This window comes from Limtongia smithiae (genome assembly GCF_038497785.1).
Source record: "Limtongia smithiae strain NRRL Y-17922 unplaced genomic scaffold V1518scaffold_12, whole genome shotgun sequence".
NCBI classification, from domain to species: domain Eukaryota; kingdom Fungi; phylum Ascomycota; class Lipomycetes; order Lipomycetales; family Lipomycetaceae; genus Limtongia; species Limtongia smithiae.
In genome coordinates, this window is record NW_027117633.1 from 248,588 (window position 1) to 268,297 (window position 19,710).

Genomic DNA, 19,710 nt, shown 5'->3' on the forward strand with positions numbered 1-19,710 from the left:
GAGATATTGAGGAACATATAGCCAGGCAGATGGGTCAACTGACCTTGGCTTGCTGATGTCCTTACGACTTGGTTGCTGTTAGAGTGGCAATACAACATATTAAGTCAGCTATGAGCAGTTTTGCATTTGTATTACACTCTAATAGAGAATCAGAAGGTCCCTAACAGGTTGGGTGGTCTTATAAATTGCTTGATTCCAGACATAGCCTTTAAATACGCCGTCTTCCTATACCACTCGCCCTGTGTCCGTACCGGTATCTGTACCTGGCTGCAGCTTTGCATTCGCCAGGTTCTCTTTGCAATTGTCCTCAATCCTTCCCTGTTAAAGCAGGACGCGACGTTCTGTTACGTATCCGGGTATATCAGTTGCCGTAGAAACGTACTGGTGGACCTAATAGGACACAGAGGTGAAAGTCCCTGAGAGATAGATCTCGGCGTTTTGGAGGCGGTTGTACGTAGCGGACATTGTAGTTTATGGTTAGTGGACGAGCCGCACATTTCGACCTTTCTTCAACTTCACGAACTCTGCAACACCCGCGACAACCTTCCGCACGCCGTTCTCACGTTCACCGCCCGAGGACCTGCGCGCACAGCAGACCGCAGAGAAAGCATGCGCCTGTGCCACAACCGACACCGACGATGCCGCCTGATGCATTGAGAATCGACCGTGGCTTCCACATATACGTGCACCCCCTCTGGCTCTGTGCCCTTACATTCCCCCCGCGTTCTGAGCTAATCTGCGGTATACTGGTCACCAGAGAGTGCAATTGGATGTGGATTTTACGGGACGACGGATTGTGGTATGTTTTCGTGTGGTGTGAGGGACATGGGCGGTGCTGATGAGGACAGGGCACGACTGAGATCACCGTACTACCAACGGATCTTGCGCTCAGATCGATTCTTCTGGACCTTCGACAAGCCAGTACGCACTCTACATCCGCTTTCTATCTATTGTCGTGGCTACTAATACTACGCAGAGGTTACCGCTGCCTCGGTCAATGGCAAACCCACACTATGGGACTATGAAGACTTCTGGGCTGCCACTGCGAGCGACCAGTTCGCGGAAACAGCCCGCTCGGTGCTCCAATTTGATAAGTTCCGCGACAAACTCAGGCCCATTACCGAAGAGAATCTGCCGGCGAAGCTCGCGGTGCATTTACCTCGTAACGTGAAAGTGACAGCCTCGGATCCGTATTCTTCAGGGATCACACCCGTGTTTTCGCGGCATGGTGAGTGCGATTGATGAGTATAGTGGGCTGGATGTGTGATGCGAGTAACGTGTAGGATCGCCAGATATCGCGGCCACCCCGGTGACGCGTGGAGAGTTGTCGAGCGCGTACGAGCCGCTCATCTTGCGCATAAGCTTCACCGTCGAGAACCCGTCGATGGGTATCAGCTTCATCCATAAGTCAAAGAAACATGTACGTTTTCATCCCCCCCGTGTGCGTGATCACGCTGACCACTTGCAGCGCTATGAGCACGTGTACACGTACTCCAACCCGTACGGTATCTCGACATCCAGCTGGCTTCCCTGCGTTGACGGGCTCTGGGAGCGCTGCTCGTGGGAGTTTGAGATCACAGTGCCCAATACTCTAGGCGACTTGAAACGCATGAACACAGCAACAAAGAGGCGCGCGAACGGGTATTCCACGAACGGCGCGAGCGAAGCTGAGCTGGAAAAAGAAGACGAGGACGACGAACTTGAAATAAACGTGGTCTGCGTAGGCGATCTCGTCAACAGCCTCGCCCATCCAACGCATCATAATAAGAAAACGGTATTCTTCTTACTGCCGTCGCCGGTGGCAGCCCAGCACGTCGGGTTTGCAGTTGGTCCGTTTGTCGCAAAAAATCTGGCAGAGTTGAGAGAGTCCGAGGATGATCATACGAATTCGTCGCTCGTGGATGTGGTTGCATATGCATTACCGGGGCGCCAGGACGATGTTATCAATACCTGCATGTTTATGAACAAGGCTATGGAGTATTTCACGCGCGAGTACAGTTCGTATCCGTTTGGGTCATTCATATTATGCTTTGTGGAGGATACGTTCGACGACATGGAACCGTATGCCGGCCTCGCAATTGCAAGCGACCACCATCTCTTTCCGCAAGACGTGATTGATCCAATATTTACAGAAACAAAGTACCTGACTTCACTGCTAGCAGCACAATGGTGCGGCGTGAACATCGTGCCAAAGTACTGGCACAGCGCGTGGATCACAATCGGCATTTGTCGCTACATAACCGGCATGTTCCTGCGCAAGTTAATGGGGAACAACGAGTACCGCTTCCGCCTAAAGAAAGACGCAGAGAAAATTTGTAAACTTGATATAAATCGGCCGCCGATCGGGAATCCGAGTTTCGATTTCCCATTGGATAAGGATACGCTAGGTTTCATCGCGCTCAAGGCTCCCGTGGTGTTGCATATTCTCGATCGACGGTTAACCAAAAGCGGCGGCTCATTCGGGCTGACTCGAGTTATTCCGAAACTGTTTTGGCAGGCTATGTCGGGCGACCTTACTAATGGTGCCCTGAGCACCTCGCATTTCCAACGGGTGTGCGAGAAGGTCAGTCATACCAAGGTCGACACTTTTTTCCAGGAATGGGTGTTTGGTTCGGGGTACCCGATTTTCCGTATAACCCAACGGTTTAACAAGAAGAAGATGTTTGTCGAAATGGGAATTCGGCAGGTACAGAATGCCGAGATTCCAAATGCAGAGCGGTTGAGTGTAGAGGATTTTGTTTCGGACGCGAATCGGTATTTGAATAATCCAACTACCGCGACGACCACAATACGCGCGGCGTTTACGGGGCCCATGACGATGCGGATACACGAGGCGGACGGGACGCCGTATGATCATGTCGTGCACATCAAGGACTCATTTACGAAGCTGGATATTCAGTACAACACGAAATACAAGCGTCTGAAGCGGCACCTGCGACAACGTGACAAGCAAGGTCCCGCTGCGAGCGCACTGGCGGGAAACAACACCGCGATATCCGCGGCTGCGCACGACGTGCTCGAAGACGGCGACCTCGACGGTGTGCTGCTTCACTCGCTTGGAGATGTGCTGTCGAGTACCGCCGAGATGCAGGAGTGGCGGTTATCCGAGTGGTCGAAAGAGGAAGAAGACGCGATGTCGAATGAGGCGTTCGAGTGGCTGCGCGTCGATTCTGATTTCGAGTGGATCGGAATTATTTACATAAACCAGCCGGATTATATGTACGCGTCGCAGCTACAGCAAGACCGTGATGTCGTGGCGCAATACGAATCAGTGCGCTTTTTTGCAGCTGCAAAGGCGTCGCCAATGTACTCCACCATCCTCGCGCGGACGTTGATGGACCGGAGATATTACTACGGCGTGCGCGTAGAAGCTGCACTCGCGCTCGCGCGTCACGCCGTGCCGGACGTGGATTGGATTGGACAATATCACCTCGTCAAGGCATTTCAAACCATCTTCTGTTTTCCCGACTCGCTCATCCCACAAGCCAACAACTTCTCCGACTTTGCGACGTATTTCATTCAAAAGGCGATCCCACGCGCTCTGGCCAGCGTCAGGGACGAGTACGGTCACGCGCCTATGAAGATCAGGGAATTTCTATACGATTTGTTGCGGTACAATGAGAACTCCAATAATTCCTGCTCAGATTGTTTTTATGTTGCTTCGTTGATGGAAGATATTGCGAGCACGATAGAGGACGTGAAGATGCCAGCGGTATGGACAGAGCCGGTAGTTGTGCCGGTACCGGTAGCCTTTGAGAAGGAAGAGGATGATGTGAACGACGATTTCAACTTTGAATTCGATTTTGATTTCGGTGAATCCGCTCCCCCCAGTGCCGCTACTGCCGCTGCGATCTCGATCGACGCACCCACGAATGGCAATGGCAATGGCAACGGCGCAAAAAAACCACCACAGCAGTCCGCAGATCGCAACTTCGTCGACAAAGCTATAGCCGAAATTGATCGCTGCCAAAACATGGACACATGGACACCGAGTTACGCCAGCACTGTCTCGCGCGTGGCATTGGAACTTAAAGAACGTCTATCTCGCTTTAACGTGATTTCCCTACGTGTCGCAGATGTGCTGGCGTACACACGTCCCGATAGGGAAGACGGCGTGCGGATCGCTGCGTTTGCGGTTCTGTTGAGTATGCCGGACTTATATAACGTCACTGAAGCGCATCATGCCGCGCTTGCATACGTGTTTAGGACTATCGCTCATGCGGAAACCGCACGGAATGTGCGGGTCAGACTGATTAAGTTACTTGGCGAGTCGATTGGCAAAATCGTGCTCAACGGCAGCGTCGGGGGTATACCTGGCGTGAACGGCGGTATTAGCGGCGGTGGCGGTGCGGGGGATTTTATGATCATTGAGGACTCAGGCCTTGAACTTGTCGAACAACGCCAAGAAGACGCGAAGCGCGCCAGCATAAGCGGCTGTATCGACGTGGCACGCGCGCAATTCTCCCGGGTTGATGCACTACAAAGGGGTATTTACGAATGCATCCTTCGCGCCCGCACCGTGGGTGTATGGGAAAAGAAGCTCACGCTAGATTTCTGTGCCGTGCTTTACACGCCGCTGCCGGCAAAGGTCGTGCGGTTGAAAATTCCTGATCGGAAGAAAGTTGTGGCGCGGAATTTGGGTGGCGGGAAGATTGTTTTTTATCGTGCTGATAAGTGAGCGCACTGAGAAGGAGAATGATAAAGCAAATGGCGAAGGTTGTATGACTATTGCACTTGACTTGTAACTATGTTGTTTGATATGTTGTATTTTACGGTGTTTTGCTTTTATGGTAGATCACGCCTGGTATATAGACTATGTGAAAAAGATGGACGTTTGGAAGATATATTCAGTAGCAAGATTACTCGCAAATTGCAAGAGTCGCATTCTTCTTGAGCGTGGAGGTTTACTCCACTGAGCCGAACAAGACGCGTCGAAGCCTTTGCCGCGCCGTCATTGCCTTCCCTTCTCCTGTGCTGATGGGCGCCGTAAAGTCCTCCTTTAGAAATCTCCGCGCAACAAGTTCCTAAACCACACACGTCAACATCCACTCCTTTCTCAATTCAATAACAAGGAAATGTGGATATAACGAACAGCGTCGGCAAAAGTATGCAAATCCTTCTTGCGAACCGGCGCGCACGCTATAGCTAAGTCCTCGCCGCGTGCTAGCATCGCACTTAAAGTTTCTGCGCGCGCAATGATATCACGGGGGATGCCGTTCATTGCGGCGCATCTGGACAGTCAGTATCGCAACAGCACAGGGAAGACAGAAAGAATGTGAACCGGATGCCATATGACGAGGAGGAACGACCGTGTTCGAGCCTGGATACTGTTAGCAACACGCAACAGAAAACAGGGGCCGAGAGGTACGAGCTTATAGAGGTATGTAATGCCGTTTGAGGAATCGACCTTGTCGACCATAACGCGCATATGCATAAACGCGGCAGCGCCCGACTTCCCCCCGAGAGTTAACGCGCCATCGCCATCAAATAATTCATGAAAATGTGTCGCCATGAGTGCTTTACACCTGCGCTGGCGCCTTCCTTCACCATCACCCTCATTCTCCGTGTCATCCGTGAGAACATGCTCAAGCAACGCACCAAGCAAACCCGCTCCATCGACCACATTCGTGCCCTTTCCAAACTCATCCACAACCAGCAACGACCGCGCGGTGAGGATCTGCAGCGCAAGAGAGATTTGTTGCAGGTCACACATGAACGCAGAGCTATCCCGTGCGACGGATTCTCGGGTTTTGACGCGGGTGAGGAGTTTGTCTGTGAGTCCAATTGCGGTGCCGGGAGATGCGGGGACGTAGCAGCCGATGTGGGACATGTAGACTATAAGCGCCACTTGTTTGAGGTAGACAGATTTGCCGGAGAAATTTGCACCAGTGAGGAGGACTAGCGAGGGTGTTTCGTCGTCGTCGTGGTCGGACCGGCGAGGACGGTCGCCGCGGATATGCGTATCGTTCTCAACGAAAGACGGTACGTTAAGCTCGTATAGCGGATGCCGGCCTTGATGGATCTCAATCACGTTATCCTCCGTTATCGTCGGACGTGTGTATTTATAAACGATCGCCGCTTCTGCAAAGGACAGGACACAATCCAATTCTGCGGTAACTCTGCAGCAAGCGATCATCAGATTGGAGAATTTGAGCACCTCAACTTGCGCTTCGTGAACAATCTCAATCTCACGGTCGCATATGATGGCGTATAAATCACCGTACATCTCATCTAATGTGACAACCTCCGGTGCCTTGAAAAACGCATGTCCTTCGGTCTGGAAGCGGAATTGCCAATCCTGGTGAATCACCACTGGCTCGTTGGTTACCGGATTAAGTGTGACTTTGACTAAAAACCCAAGTTGCGGCACGTATGCGGTGTCGATCACTTCAAGCGGCGATGTGTTGTAAGGGGGTGGCAGCAGCGGTGTGAGCGGGAGGGCGACGCGGCGCGCAGTTTGGCGGAGCAGGTCTTCGATGCTGTCGTACTGACGTTTGAGCTCGTCGAGCGCATCATCGACGGTTGGTTTTACCACGATGCGGTTCTCAATGCGAGACATGTCGAAATCGATGATGTCATGAATGATGTCGCAGACCCTACGGAGTTGGTCGGCCGCGAAGGTAGTAATGATCTGCTAGTTAGATGTGAAGTACAGGGAGAGAAAGAGACATACCTCGCGCGCAATGCGGACGTCTTGCATATTCGCAAGACTCGAGACCCCGTTTCTGATCCGTAGACATTGGTACGCAAACTATCATTAGTAGTCGACGCACACTGCACTGACAACACTCACCTCCATGATCGCCCTCCACTCCGCCAACGTCGCCTTGCCCATTTCCAAATTCGTCAATATATTCGGAATATTCTTCACCTTCTTTAAACATGTCTTGATCGTGGTCGCGATCTCAAGGTTTTCATGCTGCATGAACAACGCGACCGCGTCCTGCCTTTCTACGATGCGCGGTATCGAGAATAACGGACGCAGGAACCATGATTTTAGTAACTGGTGCCCAAACCGCGTGACTGTAAAATTGAGGATGCCGAAGAGACTCAGTCCTTCTTTCGCGCGGGTCGCGGTAGAGTGGAAGTTGGGGTGGGTTTCGTCCTGGAAGATTTGGAGAGAGCAGATAGTGTCGCTGTTGATAAACATAACGGTGTTTCTGACGATGTTAGCGAATATGATGTGACAGAATCAGAGGGGGAGGAAGCATGCAGATTGAGAACTTCGACGCTGGAGATGCGAACGCCGCCGGCGGTTTCGGGAAGCACGCCGTTGTCGAGCGCAGTGAGTCGTTGCGCATAGGCCATTACAGCGCCAGCACAGCCGATCTGAAACGTTAGTATCATATACAAAACGAAAACATACCAGCCGTACAGAAACTTCCTTGTCGATGTTGACTCGCGCGGCGAGGTCAATCAACGACGCAGAAGAGCTGAAGAAGCGCATGTTGTCGCCGCCGTCATCGTCTTCAATAATGACATCATCAGGCGTTCTGTAGTCCACACCGCGATCGCATGCATATGTCGGTGTGCGTAGAGAGAGGATACGCTGGATTGCTGGCGCGGGTGCAAAGTCGTGTGACGGGCGGACTTCGAGACGGACGTCTGTACTTGTTAGCCGTTCTAGCATATGGTGTACAATGGGAATAGACCATTTGTAATATGTGCTTTAACAGCCTGCTCGATTGGCTCGTCAATGCGCGCAGGGAGCAGCACAATAGTCGGCTGCACTTGGAAGAGCACTAATTACGGGTTAGGCACAGTTACAAAGACGGTGGAGGATAATGCTTGCGGTTGTCGACGGTCTCCCAGCCGGAATGGTATCGCTCTACAAGGGCCGCATCGGCAGGGATGTCTTCGACGAGATAGAGCCTGCCGTCGGCAGAGTCGTAGTACGCACAGCCGAGGGCGTTGGCACGGTAGTTAAGTGCGAGGACGACGTGGGGAGTCTTGTCAAGGGTGGTATTATCGAGGTTGAGATTGTCGTCGTCGAGATCATTGTCGAGCTCGTAGTCAACCTCGCCGCCGTTAGCAACAGCGTTGGCAGAATGGTCAGCGGAGGTATCAGCCATGGCGACGCGTGAAAAGGATAGACAAAAACAAACCGCGACGCGACAGGACGCGTGACTGACGAGCTCAGAGATCCACGCGGCTGCGCAGTTGTGCCACAACTGCTTAGTCACGTGATAGTGGCACAACCGCGGCAGAATTTGCACTTCACCGCCGCCGGTCGAACGCAGGCAAGAACGAGCGGTCTAGTCCGTCCGCTTGCTGTCCGGATCGTCGTCGTCACGCGTGCGCATCCGCTTCTCCCTCGTATCGCTGTGTCATCCCGCGGACCGGACATCGGCACGCGCAGGTGAACTTGGACGGATACTCTGCTGCTTTTTTGCAGACAGGCCGAGCCCTACGGGAGTTATAATTAGACTGCATAGTTACGTGCTGCTGAAGCCACGCTGCGGGACAGTCAATTATGTCCGCGACGCACACGACATCGATAGCACGGGTGTATGCACAGGTGAACGCGCGCATGCCGGCGTCGTACTCCGACTATGGTGAGATCACGCGAGCGGCGGGTGGACTGTTGTGGATAGAGCTGGAGCTGACATTCTATCGCAGATGCGTTCCAGATACAGTGGGGGGACATAGAAAACTACGAGATTGTGAAGAAGGTCGGGCGGGGCAAGTACTCGGAAGTATTTGAGGGGGTGAATATAGCGAACCAGGCCAAGTGCATCATCAAGGTGCTGAAGCCGGTGAAGAAGAAGAAAATCAAGCGGGAGGTGAAGATCTTGCAGAACCTGGCGGGCGGGCCGAACATCATCAACCTGTACGACATTGTGCGGGATGCGCAAAGCCGGACACCGTCGCTGGTGTTTGAGTATGTTAACAATGTCGATTTCCGTATTCTGTACGGACGGTTTACAGACTACGACATACGGTACTACATATACGAGCTGCTGCAAGCACTGGACTACTGCCACTCGAAGGGCATCATGCATCGGGACGTGAAGCCGCACAACGTGATGATTGACCACGAGAAACGCGAGCTGCGGCTGATCGACTGGGGACTCGCAGAGTTCTACCACGCAGGGCAGGAGTACAACGTGCGGGTCGCATCACGGTACTTCAAGGGACCGGAGCTGTTGGTGGACTTCCAGGAGTACGACTACTCACTGGACATGTGGTCGCTCGGGGCGATGTTTGCGTCGATGATCTTCAAGAAGGAGCCGTTTTTCCATGGAAACTCGAATGCGGACCAGCTTGTGAAGATCGCGCGGGTGCTGGGAACGGACGCCCTGAACACGTACCTGGAGAAGTACGACATTGAGCTCGACCCGCAGTACGATGAGCTGATCGGGCGGTTCGCGCGCAAGCCATGGCAGCGTTTCGTGAACGCGGAGAACCAGAAGTACGTGTCGGCAGAGTCGATCGACTTTCTGGACAAGCTCCTCCGGTACGACCACCAGGAGCGACTGACCGCGCGCGAGGCGATGGAGCACGCGTACTTTGCGCCGGTGCGCGCTGAGCACCAGCAGCGCAAGGAGCGGGCGGTGACGGCGGCAGCAGACGGTGGTGGTGCGTGAACCAGGCAGGACGAGTGAGGAGCGAGGACGGTGCTTGAGACTGAGTTGTAGCGTTAACACAATGTGCACAGTAAATAATAAGAGCATCTGGAATGCAAGGGAGAAATGTTCCGGCCGCCCGTGTGGCTGTGCGAGTGCGGCTCGATGCGGCGGGGTGGCTGAGTGGTGGCGCGTGGCGGTGCTGTGCAGCCCGAACCTTAAAACGCGAGCGCGTTTGCGGAGGCCGCGGTCGAATTTGGCGAGGTGTGCGCATTCTTGAGCGCAGGTTGAGCGCGTAAATAGTAGCAGAGTAGGCACAGTAGATACGTGAAGAATACGCGCGTCTCATTGGCTTGCAATGTGCGTACAGCAGTCCGTGGTGAGGGAGCGAGTCGTGGCGGTGGCGGCGCCTTCGGCGCGCCTTCTTCGTCGCCGCTCCTGTCCTGGCTTTCCACGCAGTCCCCCCAAAGTCAAACCCTCGCAAAGCCTTGTGCTCCCGTCGCTGCGTCTCCGCCTGCTCCGCGTATCTGGTTCCTCACCGCTCGTTACTTCACGCCTCATCGTCTTCGTCCTCCTCTTCACCGCTTCGTCCTCATCTTCACCGCTTCGTCCTCCTCTACTCCGCCCACCTCCAGTCCCTCGCTGCGCGCTGTCCCTCGTTTGCCCCTCGTCGCGTCCTCCAACCTCCCGCAATGTCCGTCGCCCGCCGTCCCTCCATAGTCGCGTCCACCGCCCACGGTATCCAGCAGATCGCTCCACCCGTCTCCTTCAAGCTCATCTTTCTCTCCCTCGCCTGGTACCTCTCCTCTGCTGTCTCCAACACACTCACAAAATCCATCCTCGACATCTTTCCCTACCCTGTCACCCTCTCGCTCATCCAGTTCGGCTTTGTCGTCTTCTGGGCGGTGCTCATCTCGACTCTCGCGAGGTCGCCGCGTGTCTCGCGCCTCTTCTTCACCTTCCATCACTCCGGCATCACCCGTCCAACCCGCCAGATCGTGCTCACCATCGCGCCACTCGCCATCTTTCAGCTCTCGGGACACATCTTCTCCCATGTCGCGACATCTGAGATCCCGGTAACCCTTGTGCACACCATCAAGGGCCTCTCGCCGCTCTTCACAGTGTTCGCGTATCGCTTCTTCTACGGCGTGAAGTACTCTATCTACATATATGTCTCGCTCGTGCCGCTTACCCTTGGCGTTATGCTCGCATGCTCCACGCAATTTAAGGGCCATCTCATCGGCCTCTCCTCAGCGTTCATCGCGACAATCATCTTCGTCTCGCAAAACATCTTCTCAAAAAAGCTGCTGACTGCCAGCCCAAGCTCTGACATCGAGCCCAAGAAGAAGCTCGACAAGCTCAACCTTTTGTGCTACTGCTCTGGTCTAGCCTTTCTCTTCACCTCGCCGCTGTGGTTTTACACCGAGGGAGCCGGCATCCTGCGCGAATACCTCGTTACTGGAGCGCTACCCACCCTGGCCGAAGGCATAGACCCCTCCGTCTCAATAAACCGCCTCGGTCTGCTATACTTCCTTAACGGCCTCGTGCACTTTGGTCAGAACTTCCTCGCCTTCCAGATCCTTGGCCTGGTCTCGCCAGTCACGTACTCGATCGCGAGCCTATTCAAGCGTGTGTTTGTCATCATCGTCGCCATCATCTGGTTCGGCCAGGAGCTCACCGCGCTCCAGAATTGGGGCATCGCACTCACCTTCCTGGGATTATATATGTACGACCGCGCCGGCGATGCCGCGCGCTCCGAACGCATCTCGCTCGGCTTCCCTTCCACCCCGTTGCCGCGCTCGCTGCCCACCCACGCGCAGGACCTCAAGGAGTCTCTCTCCACCATCCTCTCCCGTCGCAGCAGCTACAACAATTCCTACAACAACTCTGCACGTACAAGCTCCGAGGCTTTCAACCACACCGACGTTACGGTGCACGAGGATCTTTCAGAAAAGGGGCTTATGCAGCACGTCCACAGCATGCATCTCAACTCCCAATCCTCGACCATCGTCGTGTCATAATTTGGTCCATGCATCGATCGTTCACAAGCCGCGTCACACAATGGCGTCTTCCCGACAGGCATCTCCGCGACACGCACATCACACATCAAGGAAGATCTGCATAAAGACATACATACCCTCACAGCCTCACTTTCCTTTGTTTGCATCTCACACTTCTCGTCATCTCTCCCTACTTCTGTCGTGCACACGGGGGGGTTATATTGGAATTAATACGGCCAAATCCAGTGTGTTAAGCTTGGGTAAATTGGCACCGGCGTTTGTTGAAATCAATTCTTTTCTAATTGTAATACTGCTCACCGCGTGCGCGTTAATGGTTTCTTTGTGTTTTCATTTTTTGTATATTTTGTTGCAACTCTGTTATATCTTTACTTTATGGCATAATGTGGAAGTTCAACATCATCGAGAGACACAGTGGACGGGATATTATTTTTAACCAGTACATAGCACAGAATGGAAGCATAGTTCTCTGTTCAAGCAAGTTAACAACCTCTACACCACTTAATTCTTGTTACACTCACTGCGGCTATCGTCAACCCGGCGACGTTGCACCTTATGGGACATGGCGTGGCATATTCATTAAGTGTTAATTAGCGACGGATGGGTTGTCATTAACATATTGTACAATATATGACAAGTATTGCGCTCCTACTTCCAGCATATTAACAGCGAACGAATTAAGTTTTTTTTGCCTCTTTTCTATAGTATGTATGAATGACAGGTAGGTTGTTAGATAGATGGGGTTCGTGGATAGGGATTAGTGTGAGACGGCGGTGCAGTTGGTGATGGTGTGGGGGTGCCGGGGGCGAAGACACAGATGAGAAATGCTGAAGCATGGGACTAGACACTTTTTTGTTTATATCCCTTCTACTCTCCTAAAACAGCTCATCCGCATATGGCAACTCCGTGACCTTGCCGACCGCGGACACTGCAACCTTGCCCTTGACAATGCTCTCAGCTGCGCTCTGGACCTTAGCAGCAGTGACACCGTCAAAAGCACTGGCGATCGCCGCGATTTCTGGCAGCGCGCCCGTAGACAGTAGGCCAAGACCAGTGGAGACAAGACCCTCCTTGCCCTCAAATGCCGACAGAGCGGCGAACTTAGAAGCAGCGATACCCTTCTTCACGGCCTCGGTGTCAACACCGGACGCGGCTACCGACTTGAGCGCGGCGACGGCGGCAACTGCCGCGGCAGAGGTCTCAGTGGCCGAGGCCGGGACAGAGGCGGTGATGGTAAAGAGCGACGAGCCGGCGAAGGGCAGAACCTTGGCGTAGGCGGTACCGGGGGTAGCAGCGCCGAGGAGCGAGGTGCCGTAGGACCACTTTATGCTGGACGAACCGCCCAGGATGGCAGCCAGAACGGCGTACTCCGGCGTCGGGGCGGGCGTAGCGATGACAACGGCGTTGCCGTAAGTGGACGGGACACGGATGTCGCCGCCGTAGAATGTGGATGGAGCGGTAGGGGAGACGACGCCGGCAGGCGCGTCCTCGAGGAAGTCAGTCGCGAGCGACGACAGCTCAGCGACGGAGACGCCAGAGCCGACAACGGCAAGGTTGGCCTTTGTGTAGACGGCATCCTTGTACGCCGCAACGGTCGAGGCCGAAATCGAGTCGGTGGGCTGCGCGTACAATGGCAAGCCCAGGCCCTTGCGATAGGCGGCAGACAGCACCGCGTCAGTAGCGACGAAGACTGGGTCTTTGGCTGCAAGCGTAGTGTCGAGTTTCAGCAGTGGACCAACGATCTCGGAGAGCTCGTGCCGGGCGAGGTGGGGACGCGAGAACACGTCGGCCAGGACCTCGAAGAAGTAGGGCAAGTCGGCCTTGAGGAAGTCGGCTGAGAGCACGATCGCATCTCGGGAGAGCGCAGAGGAGAGAGAGGCGCCGAGGAACTCCGACTCACGCGTAATGCGCAGGGCGGAGCGGGTTTTCGTGTTCTAATTGCGTTAGCAGAGGCCAGGAATGCGAGAGAGCGTGCGCCGCTGGTCCGTCGGCGCGCGACTGATTCTCACCTGGAACGCGAACCGCTGGAGCGCGTGAGCGACGCCAGACGTAGTAGCATAGCGGGACCCCGCTTTGACGACAAAAGACACGGTCGAGATGGGCCCGGGGAACTCCTTTGCGGCGAGGGTGACGCCGTCGACTGCCGCGGTTGCGAAGCCGGAGTCGGAAGCAGCGGCCGCAGAACTGGCGAAGGAGCGGCGAGCGGCAGACGCGGCGACGGCGGAGCGCAGAGCAGCCGCGGCGGCGTGCGAGGATCGCGACGGCGGAAGCATTGCGAGCTGAGGGGAGAGGGGGAGTGAGTGGTGGTGGTGAAGTGGTGAAGGGGAGTGCAGTTGTGGACGAGCTTTTTCGAGGACGCCCAAACACCCGCGAATCAGCTCGGGACGAATCAGAGGCAAGCCCATTGGTTGGGCTGGTAGGGCAGGGGTTGGGAAAAGCGGTTTCGCGTAACGAGGTTTATAGAAAACGCATTTCTTAAAGGCGATCCGCACGTGACCGCACGGACCCTTCCTTCAACTCTTCACTACAAGTTCCGCTGCGACTGAACTCGACTCGGCCAGCTCACGGTGATGATCTGAACCACCGCCAGCATGTCGCAGGTGTCGCAAGTAGGTTCTTCTTCTTCTCGTTTATAGTCGATCACTAACAAGAGAATCAGTATGAAGAGGAGCTTGTCGTGCTCCTCCTCCGCGACAGCTACGGCGACCTCATGGCTGTACGTTTTCTCTTCTGCCTTGCACCAAAGCTATACAACTTCTAACTCGCCTCAGGAGGTCGTCGAAGCCCTGATCCAGCACGGGCGGCTCACACTTCCTCTTCTTTCCCGATATCTTCACCGCCGCTCTACCACGACCTTGCAACGCGTCCTTGTCGCACTCATCCAGAACCGCTTCGTGCAGTACTGGTCCGGCGAGGATGACGACGGCGAGAGCCAGCAAACTGCTTACGTCGCCGCCACACGAATAATCTACAACACGCTCGTTCGCGCGGGTTCTATCGTCACATTCACGTCTGACTCCTTTCCCGACCTTGTGGGCGCGCCGGAGGTCGTCAAGAATTTGCTGCTTTATGGCCACATCCGTGCGGCGGACTACCTCGCGTCCGCGGGTACCTCCACAGCAGCCGCCTCGGCCCGCGCCGCCGTCACAACACTCCTGCAACGGAAAATCCTCCGTACACTCAGGAAGCATGACTTCCAGCCTGAGTCCGACAACTACATGCGCATCTTCCGGCGCCGGCTCGCAAACATTCCCCGCACAAACACGTTGTCCGAGGCAAAGCGCGATGCGCAGGCGCACGATGAGACAAAGGCAGAGTTCAGCGTGCTCTTGCATCTTCACGACGACGTCAATGACGGCTTAATTAAGAAGCACAGCGCATCGTCGTCGCATCACAAAAAGTCTCGTAGCAACGATGCCCAAGCGGCGGAGACTGTGGTCAACGAGAGCGCGGTGCTTGCGGTCAATCACGACAAGTTCATCGTGCACATGCGTGCACAACTGTTAACCCAGCTCGTTGCTCAAAGAATTGGAAATGTCACCGCCGCGGTGTACAAGCAAGTGCTGGACTGTATGGACGCAAAGATCTTTCGCTGCCAGCCGCACACTTCTGTCACTGTGTCGTCGCTCGAAGTGTCTCGCGCACTGAACTCGGAAGTGAATCTCGCCTGCGCGATCGTGTCCATGTCCAACCGTAAACGCTCACGCTCACGCTCGCGGTCACAGTCACACTCTTCAAGCCGCTCCGCTAAACGCGTCAAGCGCAGTAAACATAGCGACGATGGCGATGACAGCGACAGCAGCAGGGACAACAGCATGAGTGACGACTCGACCAGACGCTCAAAAAAGAAAAAGAAACCTCAAATAGTCAGCAGCAACTCCGAGTCCGGCTCGGGTAGCAACTCTAACGCGCACTCTGATTCGGAGGAGTCTGAGGACTCTGAAGACGAAGCAGGCAGCAATTCTCGCATCGAGCACGTGAACTTGCACCTGTCTTTACTTGCATTGAGCCAAACTATGCCGTTTCTCACGCGAATCGGCAGCAAAGGCGGTGGCGAATGGACAATCGATTTCAACGTGCTTTCCGCACGAGCGCGAGAGCTTGAATACGAATCCTTCATCCGTCGCAAATTCGGCAACATCGCGGTGCGTCTCCTTCGCATCGTGCGCCAACATGGTCGTATCGACGAGAAACAACTCGCGCAGCTCGCTCTGCTTCCCGCTAAGGACATCCGTTCGCACCTCATGGCAATGCACGAGATCGGCGCGCTGGACCTCCAAGAAGTGCCCCGCGGCGCGGACCGCGCGCCAAGCAAGACTTTCTACTTATGGTTTCACAAGCCGGAAAGCGCTTACGCGCTAATGGTACAGGCACTTTTACGCACAATGGCGCGGTGCTACTCACGCATAATCGAGGAGCGCACACGGCGACCGGGGATCATGAGCAAGCTCATGCGATCTGATATGCAAGGGGATGAGGGCGAGGCTACGTTGACCGCCGCGGAGAAGGACGAGATAAAGCGCGTGCGCAACGCTGAGTTACGGTTGTTTTCGCAGATCACGCGTCTTGATAAGCTCGTTGTCGTGTTTCGCGACATGTAATTTTTCTGCTATACAGATTTTATAGACTATGTACATAGTGACCTAGCGTAGGCTATCCTGAACGAACGCAAGAATCTTTTCCGCGGCTTCGACCTGCGGTAAGAATCGCCCGAGTCCAGCCGCTACCCCGACATAGACAGGCCGCTTCGTGTGCAGAGCCAGCGCTCTGGACAGGCGCGTAGCAAACTCTGCTGCTTCTTGCGACGCACTGTCTTTGCCGCCAAGTAGTGTTGTAGAGACTGGCATTTGTTTGGAAGTAGAGGCAACGATGGGAATGCTGTAGACGAAGACAGATAGAGACATGGCGACCGGGGTGTCAGCGAGCGCAACGTTGAGGATCAAGGGTTCTGGCGCGATGCTGGTGTCCTTTGGTGATGGCACAGAATCAGGCCGTGGAAATATTGTTAAATGGCAATATAATAAGTACGGTGCCACACTGATCACCGTCATCACCGGCGTAAGTGGCGGGTCAATTGCTGGCGAATCACTCATTATCGCGGCTGCTAGATTGTGCAAGCAAGCTCATCTTTGGCGATATTCAGTTGCTGTCTGGAGAGTTGGGACCAGTTCACGTGACCGCAGACTGCTGTGCGGCTCATAGCGAACGTCGTACATTCTGGAGTCCAGGCTTCCGACCTCCTGACTAGATCATACGCAGATATGGAAGAACCAGTGCCTGACGGGGGTATGTGCGTTTATGTGTGCGTATATGCATGTGTGCTAACTGCTAATAGACCCAAAACGCAAGGCCTCGAGCGCCGACTCAGAGGACGAGCCGCTCGCGAAGCGGGTGAAGCTATTCAAAACCGGCGACCCCGGCGACGACGCCGAGCAGGAAGAAGGCCGTATTGAGGACGACTACGCTGAGGGCGCTGAGGAGGAAGTAGAGGATGAGGAGGACGAAGGGCTAGAAGAAGGTTTTGACTCTGAGGAAATGCACACCGCGCTTGAGGACGCGGATGATGATTACGAGGACGCCGAGGATATGCAGCGTGCGGAGGATGACGATGAAGAAGACCGTGAAGAAGGGGAGGGGAGTGAAGATGGCGTCACTATCAAGCGTGAGGATGGAGATGATGTTAACACAGTGGAGCGCTCCATGCGGCGACGGAATACGGATCTCGATGAGGCAGCGGCGGCGGCCGCAGCCGGCGCAGTTAGTGCCGCAGGCACTGTTATTGGCACTGGTGCTTTCGCAGCGTTTGCAGGTACACCAGCGTCGATTGAAGATACCACACGGGAAACCGCCTCTCCCGGCGTCAACGGGGACGTCGACGAGGACGACGAGGACGACGATGATGATGACGATGACAAGAAGGTTAAGAAAGAATCCAAAGACGATGACGATGACGAAGATGAAGATGGCGATGACGATGCGCAGACTGCAGTGACCGGCAACAACGGCGGAGACGAAGAAGACGGGACTACTGTGCGATACACGTCTTCCTCATTTGTGTATGATGGTGTGTTGTACGAGAACAAGGTACGCCCCGCGGTTATCGAAGAACGGGACGGCGTTATTGAGTTCCGGGTTGTGAACAACGATAATAGCCGAGAGAACCTGATGATTTTGACGGGCTTGAAGAATATCTTCCAGAAGCAACTGCCCAAAATGCCGAAGGAGTACATCGCGAGACTCGTGTATGACCGGAGTCATTTGTCAATTGCGATTGTCAAGAAACCGCTTACGGTGGTGGGAGGCATCACGTACAGGCCGTTCGAGTCACGGCGGTTTGCCGAGATTGTGTTTTGCGCTATCGCGTCGTCTGAGCAGGTGAAGGGATACGGCGCGCACTTGATGAACCATCTGAAAGACTATGTGAAGGCGACGTCGAAGATCATGTATTTCCTGACATACGCGGACAACTACGCGACAGGATACTTTAAGAAGCAGGGGTTCACGAAGGAGATCACACTGGAGAAATCGATTTGGATGGGGTACATCAAGGACTACGAGGGCGGCACACTGATGCAGTGCAGCATGATTCCGCGCATCCGGTACTTGGACGTCGGGATAATTTTACTGCGGCAGAAGGCCGCAATCATGTCAAAGATTAAGCAAATCTCTAAGTCGCATGTGGTGCGGCCTGGAATCGACGCATTTCGGACGGAAGGAACAACGCTGGACCCCCTTACGATTCCAGGACTAAAGGAAGCCGGGTGGACACCAGAGATGGACGAGTTAGCGCGACGCCCGAAGCGCGGCCCACACTTTGCGGTGATGCAGCATCTGCTGAACGAGCTGATGAACCACCCATCCGCATGGCCGTTCGCGCAGCCAGTGAACAAGGACGAGGTGTCCGACTACTACAACATCATCAAGGAGCCGATGGACCTATCGACAATGGAGCAGCGGCTAGAGTCAGACGCGTACCAGACCATGGAGGAGTTCTTGCACGATGCGCGTTTGATCTACAACAACTGTCGACAGTACAACAACGAAACGACGACATACTACAAGAACGCGACGAAGCTAGAGCGGTTCATGAATCAGCGCCTGCGGGAGCTACCGGAATACGCACAGCTGGTGGAGTAGACGGCGTAGTGTAGGAATGCATAAGATAGAAAGCTCGTGGAGGGAAAATCAGCTGAGCGCTGCCGGAGTCGCGCCGCAGCGGCCAGCCAATCGTAGGCAGCGTATTGAGGGAACTTGCATAACCGCGGAGGCTCTGCGTACTTAAGCCGCAACACCGATATTCTCACGACTCTATTCTTCCCGTCCCGTTAGTAGCCCGGCGTCTCCGTTCTTTTCTTCTTCTGCGCGCCTCGCCGACACCTCCACTCAACACCCTCTCCCCTCTTTGTCGATACACGCAGTCAGCAATGATCTCCTCCGTCATCCGTCCCGCGTCCGCGCATCTCCGCGCCTTCCCGCAGCTCCCCCGCATGCTCGCGCGGTTCAACTCCACGGCAGCGCCTGCCGCAGCCACGAGCCACGCTATCGCGACGCCGCTCATCGTCGACCTTCCCACCCGTTGGGAGACCCTCCCCGTTGACGAGCAGGTTGACATCACAATGAAGATCTGGGAGCGTCAGAAGCAGCCATGGAGTGACCTCACGCTCGACGAGAAGCGCGCGTCTTTCTTCATTTCCTACGGCCCCTGGGGCCCCCGCAAGCCCATGCATGGCCCGTATGATACCTACAAAATCATCGGCGGCACCCTGCTCGGCGTCGCGGCCAGTGTCATGCTCTTTGCTCTCGCTAGACAGTTTGGTATGTTGTGGTTCGTCTTGAGATCTGCTGAGTTTTCCAGCTAACACGTCCGTTCAGCCGGCCCTGAGCCAAAGACCATGACCCGGGAGTGGCAGGAGGCCACCGACAAGCTGTACAAGGACGGTCTCATCGAGCCTTTCTCGGGTGAGTGGACTACTGTCCAGAGCTTGCCCTCCGGCGAGGTCGACGAGGAGTAAACAAACCTGCGCTCCATTCAGTCACCTCCTCCTCGCCCTACAACTTCTCTCCCTCCATCCCCGCCGCTCCGTCTACACAACAACCCAACAACATATATTCCCGCTGCGTTATTA

The 19,710-nt window shown here is 54.8% G+C and overlaps 9 protein-coding genes across 9 annotated transcripts; 6 read left to right on the plus strand and 3 right to left on the minus strand.

The window, feature by feature from the left end:
* Positions 1-257: 257 nt before the first annotated feature.
* On the plus strand, positions 258-4,844 carry V1518DRAFT_421804 (uncharacterized protein). Its single transcript, XM_066905310.1, has 6 exons — positions 258-679; positions 748-799; positions 849-921; positions 977-1,228; positions 1,284-1,420; positions 1,469-4,844. The coding sequence occupies exons 1-6, from the start codon at positions 474-476 to the stop codon at positions 4,676-4,678; spliced, it is 3,930 nt and encodes a 1,309-aa protein (XP_066757671.1). The 5' UTR covers positions 258-473; the 3' UTR covers positions 4,679-4,844.
* Positions 4,845-5,091: 247 nt separating this feature from the next.
* V1518DRAFT_421811 (DNA mismatch repair protein MutS) lies at positions 5,092-7,652 on the minus strand. Its single transcript, XM_066905311.1, has 5 exons — positions 7,376-7,652; positions 7,214-7,329; positions 6,794-7,160; positions 6,674-6,751; positions 5,092-6,631 (listed from the first exon to the last, which is right to left on the minus strand). Exons 1-5 carry the CDS (start codon positions 7,628-7,630, stop codon positions 5,240-5,242), a joined length of 2,208 nt encoding a protein of 735 aa, XP_066757672.1. The 5' UTR covers positions 7,631-7,652; the 3' UTR covers positions 5,092-5,239.
* Positions 7,653-8,247: 595 nt separating this feature from the next.
* On the plus strand, positions 8,248-9,690 carry V1518DRAFT_421813 (kinase-like domain-containing protein). The gene is made up of 2 exons (XM_066905312.1): positions 8,248-8,555; positions 8,620-9,690. Exons 1-2 carry the CDS (start codon positions 8,474-8,476, stop codon positions 9,585-9,587), a joined length of 1,050 nt encoding a protein of 349 aa, XP_066757673.1. The 5' UTR covers positions 8,248-8,473; the 3' UTR covers positions 9,588-9,690.
* A 334-nt stretch (positions 9,691-10,024) lies between these two features.
* Positions 10,025-11,587, plus strand: V1518DRAFT_442552 (triose-phosphate transporter family-domain-containing protein; the record flags this gene model as incomplete). Its single annotated transcript, XM_066906440.1, has 2 exons — positions 10,025-11,292; positions 11,428-11,587. The coding sequence occupies exons 1-2, from the start codon at positions 10,259-10,261 to the stop codon at positions 11,585-11,587; spliced, it is 1,194 nt and encodes a 397-aa protein (XP_066757674.1). The 5' UTR covers positions 10,025-10,258.
* Positions 11,588-12,459: 872 nt separating this feature from the next.
* V1518DRAFT_429263 (Metalloenzyme, LuxS/M16 peptidase-like protein) lies at positions 12,460-13,857 on the minus strand (the record flags this gene model as incomplete). Its single annotated transcript, XM_066906121.1, has 2 exons — positions 12,460-13,518; positions 13,594-13,857. 2 exons carry the CDS (start codon positions 13,855-13,857, stop codon positions 12,460-12,462), a joined length of 1,323 nt encoding a protein of 440 aa, XP_066757675.1.
* A 283-nt stretch (positions 13,858-14,140) lies between these two features.
* Positions 14,141-16,257, plus strand: V1518DRAFT_421819 (RNA polymerase III subunit RPC82-domain-containing protein). The gene is made up of 3 exons (XM_066905313.1): positions 14,141-14,193; positions 14,244-14,300; positions 14,356-16,257. The coding sequence occupies exons 1-3, from the start codon at positions 14,176-14,178 to the stop codon at positions 16,183-16,185; spliced, it is 1,905 nt and encodes a 634-aa protein (XP_066757676.1). The 5' UTR covers positions 14,141-14,175; the 3' UTR covers positions 16,186-16,257.
* V1518DRAFT_421821 (uncharacterized protein) lies at positions 16,158-16,712 on the minus strand. The gene has a single exon (XM_066905314.1). It carries the CDS (start codon positions 16,675-16,677, stop codon positions 16,228-16,230), a length of 450 nt encoding a protein of 149 aa, XP_066757677.1. The 5' UTR covers positions 16,678-16,712; the 3' UTR covers positions 16,158-16,227.
* A 14-nt stretch (positions 16,713-16,726) lies between these two features.
* On the plus strand, positions 16,727-18,820 carry V1518DRAFT_387264 (uncharacterized protein). The gene is made up of 2 exons (XM_066901711.1): positions 16,727-16,870; positions 16,920-18,820. Exons 1-2 carry the CDS (start codon positions 16,846-16,848, stop codon positions 18,719-18,721), a joined length of 1,827 nt encoding a protein of 608 aa, XP_066757678.1. The 5' UTR covers positions 16,727-16,845; the 3' UTR covers positions 18,722-18,820.
* A 194-nt stretch (positions 18,821-19,014) lies between these two features.
* V1518DRAFT_359665 (cytochrome c oxidase subunit IV-domain-containing protein) lies at positions 19,015-19,500 on the plus strand (the record flags this gene model as incomplete). Its single annotated transcript, XM_066901203.1, has 2 exons — positions 19,015-19,399; positions 19,457-19,500. Coding segments are annotated over 2 exons (429 nt in total), but the record flags the coding sequence as incomplete, so codon positions are not given.
* Positions 19,501-19,710: the final 210 nt, after the last annotated feature.

Excerpts from the sequence above, each read along its gene's own strand:
- V1518DRAFT_421804 (XM_066905310.1), top strand. The coding sequence starts at position 474 with ATGGTTAGTGGACGAGCCGCACATTTCGACCTTTCTTCAACTTCACGA. Across the intron at positions 922-976 it reads TCTGGACCTTCGACAAGCCA|AGGTTACCGCTGCCTCGGTC; the intron begins GTACGCACTCTA and ends AATACTACGCAG. Across the intron at positions 1,421-1,468 it reads TCCATAAGTCAAAGAAACAT|CGCTATGAGCACGTGTACAC; the intron begins GTACGTTTTCAT and ends GACCACTTGCAG.
- V1518DRAFT_421811 (XM_066905311.1), bottom strand. The coding sequence starts at position 7,630 with ATGCTAGAACGGCTAACAAGTACAGACGTCCGTCTCGAAGTCCGCCCG. Across the intron at positions 7,330-7,375 it reads ACATCGACAAGGAAGTTTCT|ATCGGCTGTGCTGGCGCTGT; the intron begins GTACGGCTGGTA and ends CTAACGTTTCAG. Across the intron at positions 6,752-6,793 it reads AGTGGAGGGCGATCATGGAG|TTTGCGTACCAATGTCTACG; the intron begins GTGAGTGTTGTC and ends TACTAATGATAG.
- V1518DRAFT_421813 (XM_066905312.1), top strand. The coding sequence starts at position 8,474 with ATGTCCGCGACGCACACGACATCGATAGCACGGGTGTATGCACAGGTG. Across the intron at positions 8,556-8,619 it reads GGCGTCGTACTCCGACTATG|ATGCGTTCCAGATACAGTGG; the intron begins GTGAGATCACGC and ends ATTCTATCGCAG.
- V1518DRAFT_421819 (XM_066905313.1), top strand. Across the intron at positions 14,301-14,355 it reads GCTACGGCGACCTCATGGCT|GAGGTCGTCGAAGCCCTGAT; the intron begins GTACGTTTTCTC and ends AACTCGCCTCAG.
- V1518DRAFT_421821 (XM_066905314.1), bottom strand. The coding sequence starts at position 16,677 with ATGAGTGATTCGCCAGCAATTGACCCGCCACTTACGCCGGTGATGACG.
- V1518DRAFT_387264 (XM_066901711.1), top strand. The coding sequence starts at position 16,846 with ATGGAAGAACCAGTGCCTGACGGGG. Across the intron at positions 16,871-16,919 it reads AGAACCAGTGCCTGACGGGG|ACCCAAAACGCAAGGCCTCG; the intron begins GTATGTGCGTTT and ends AACTGCTAATAG.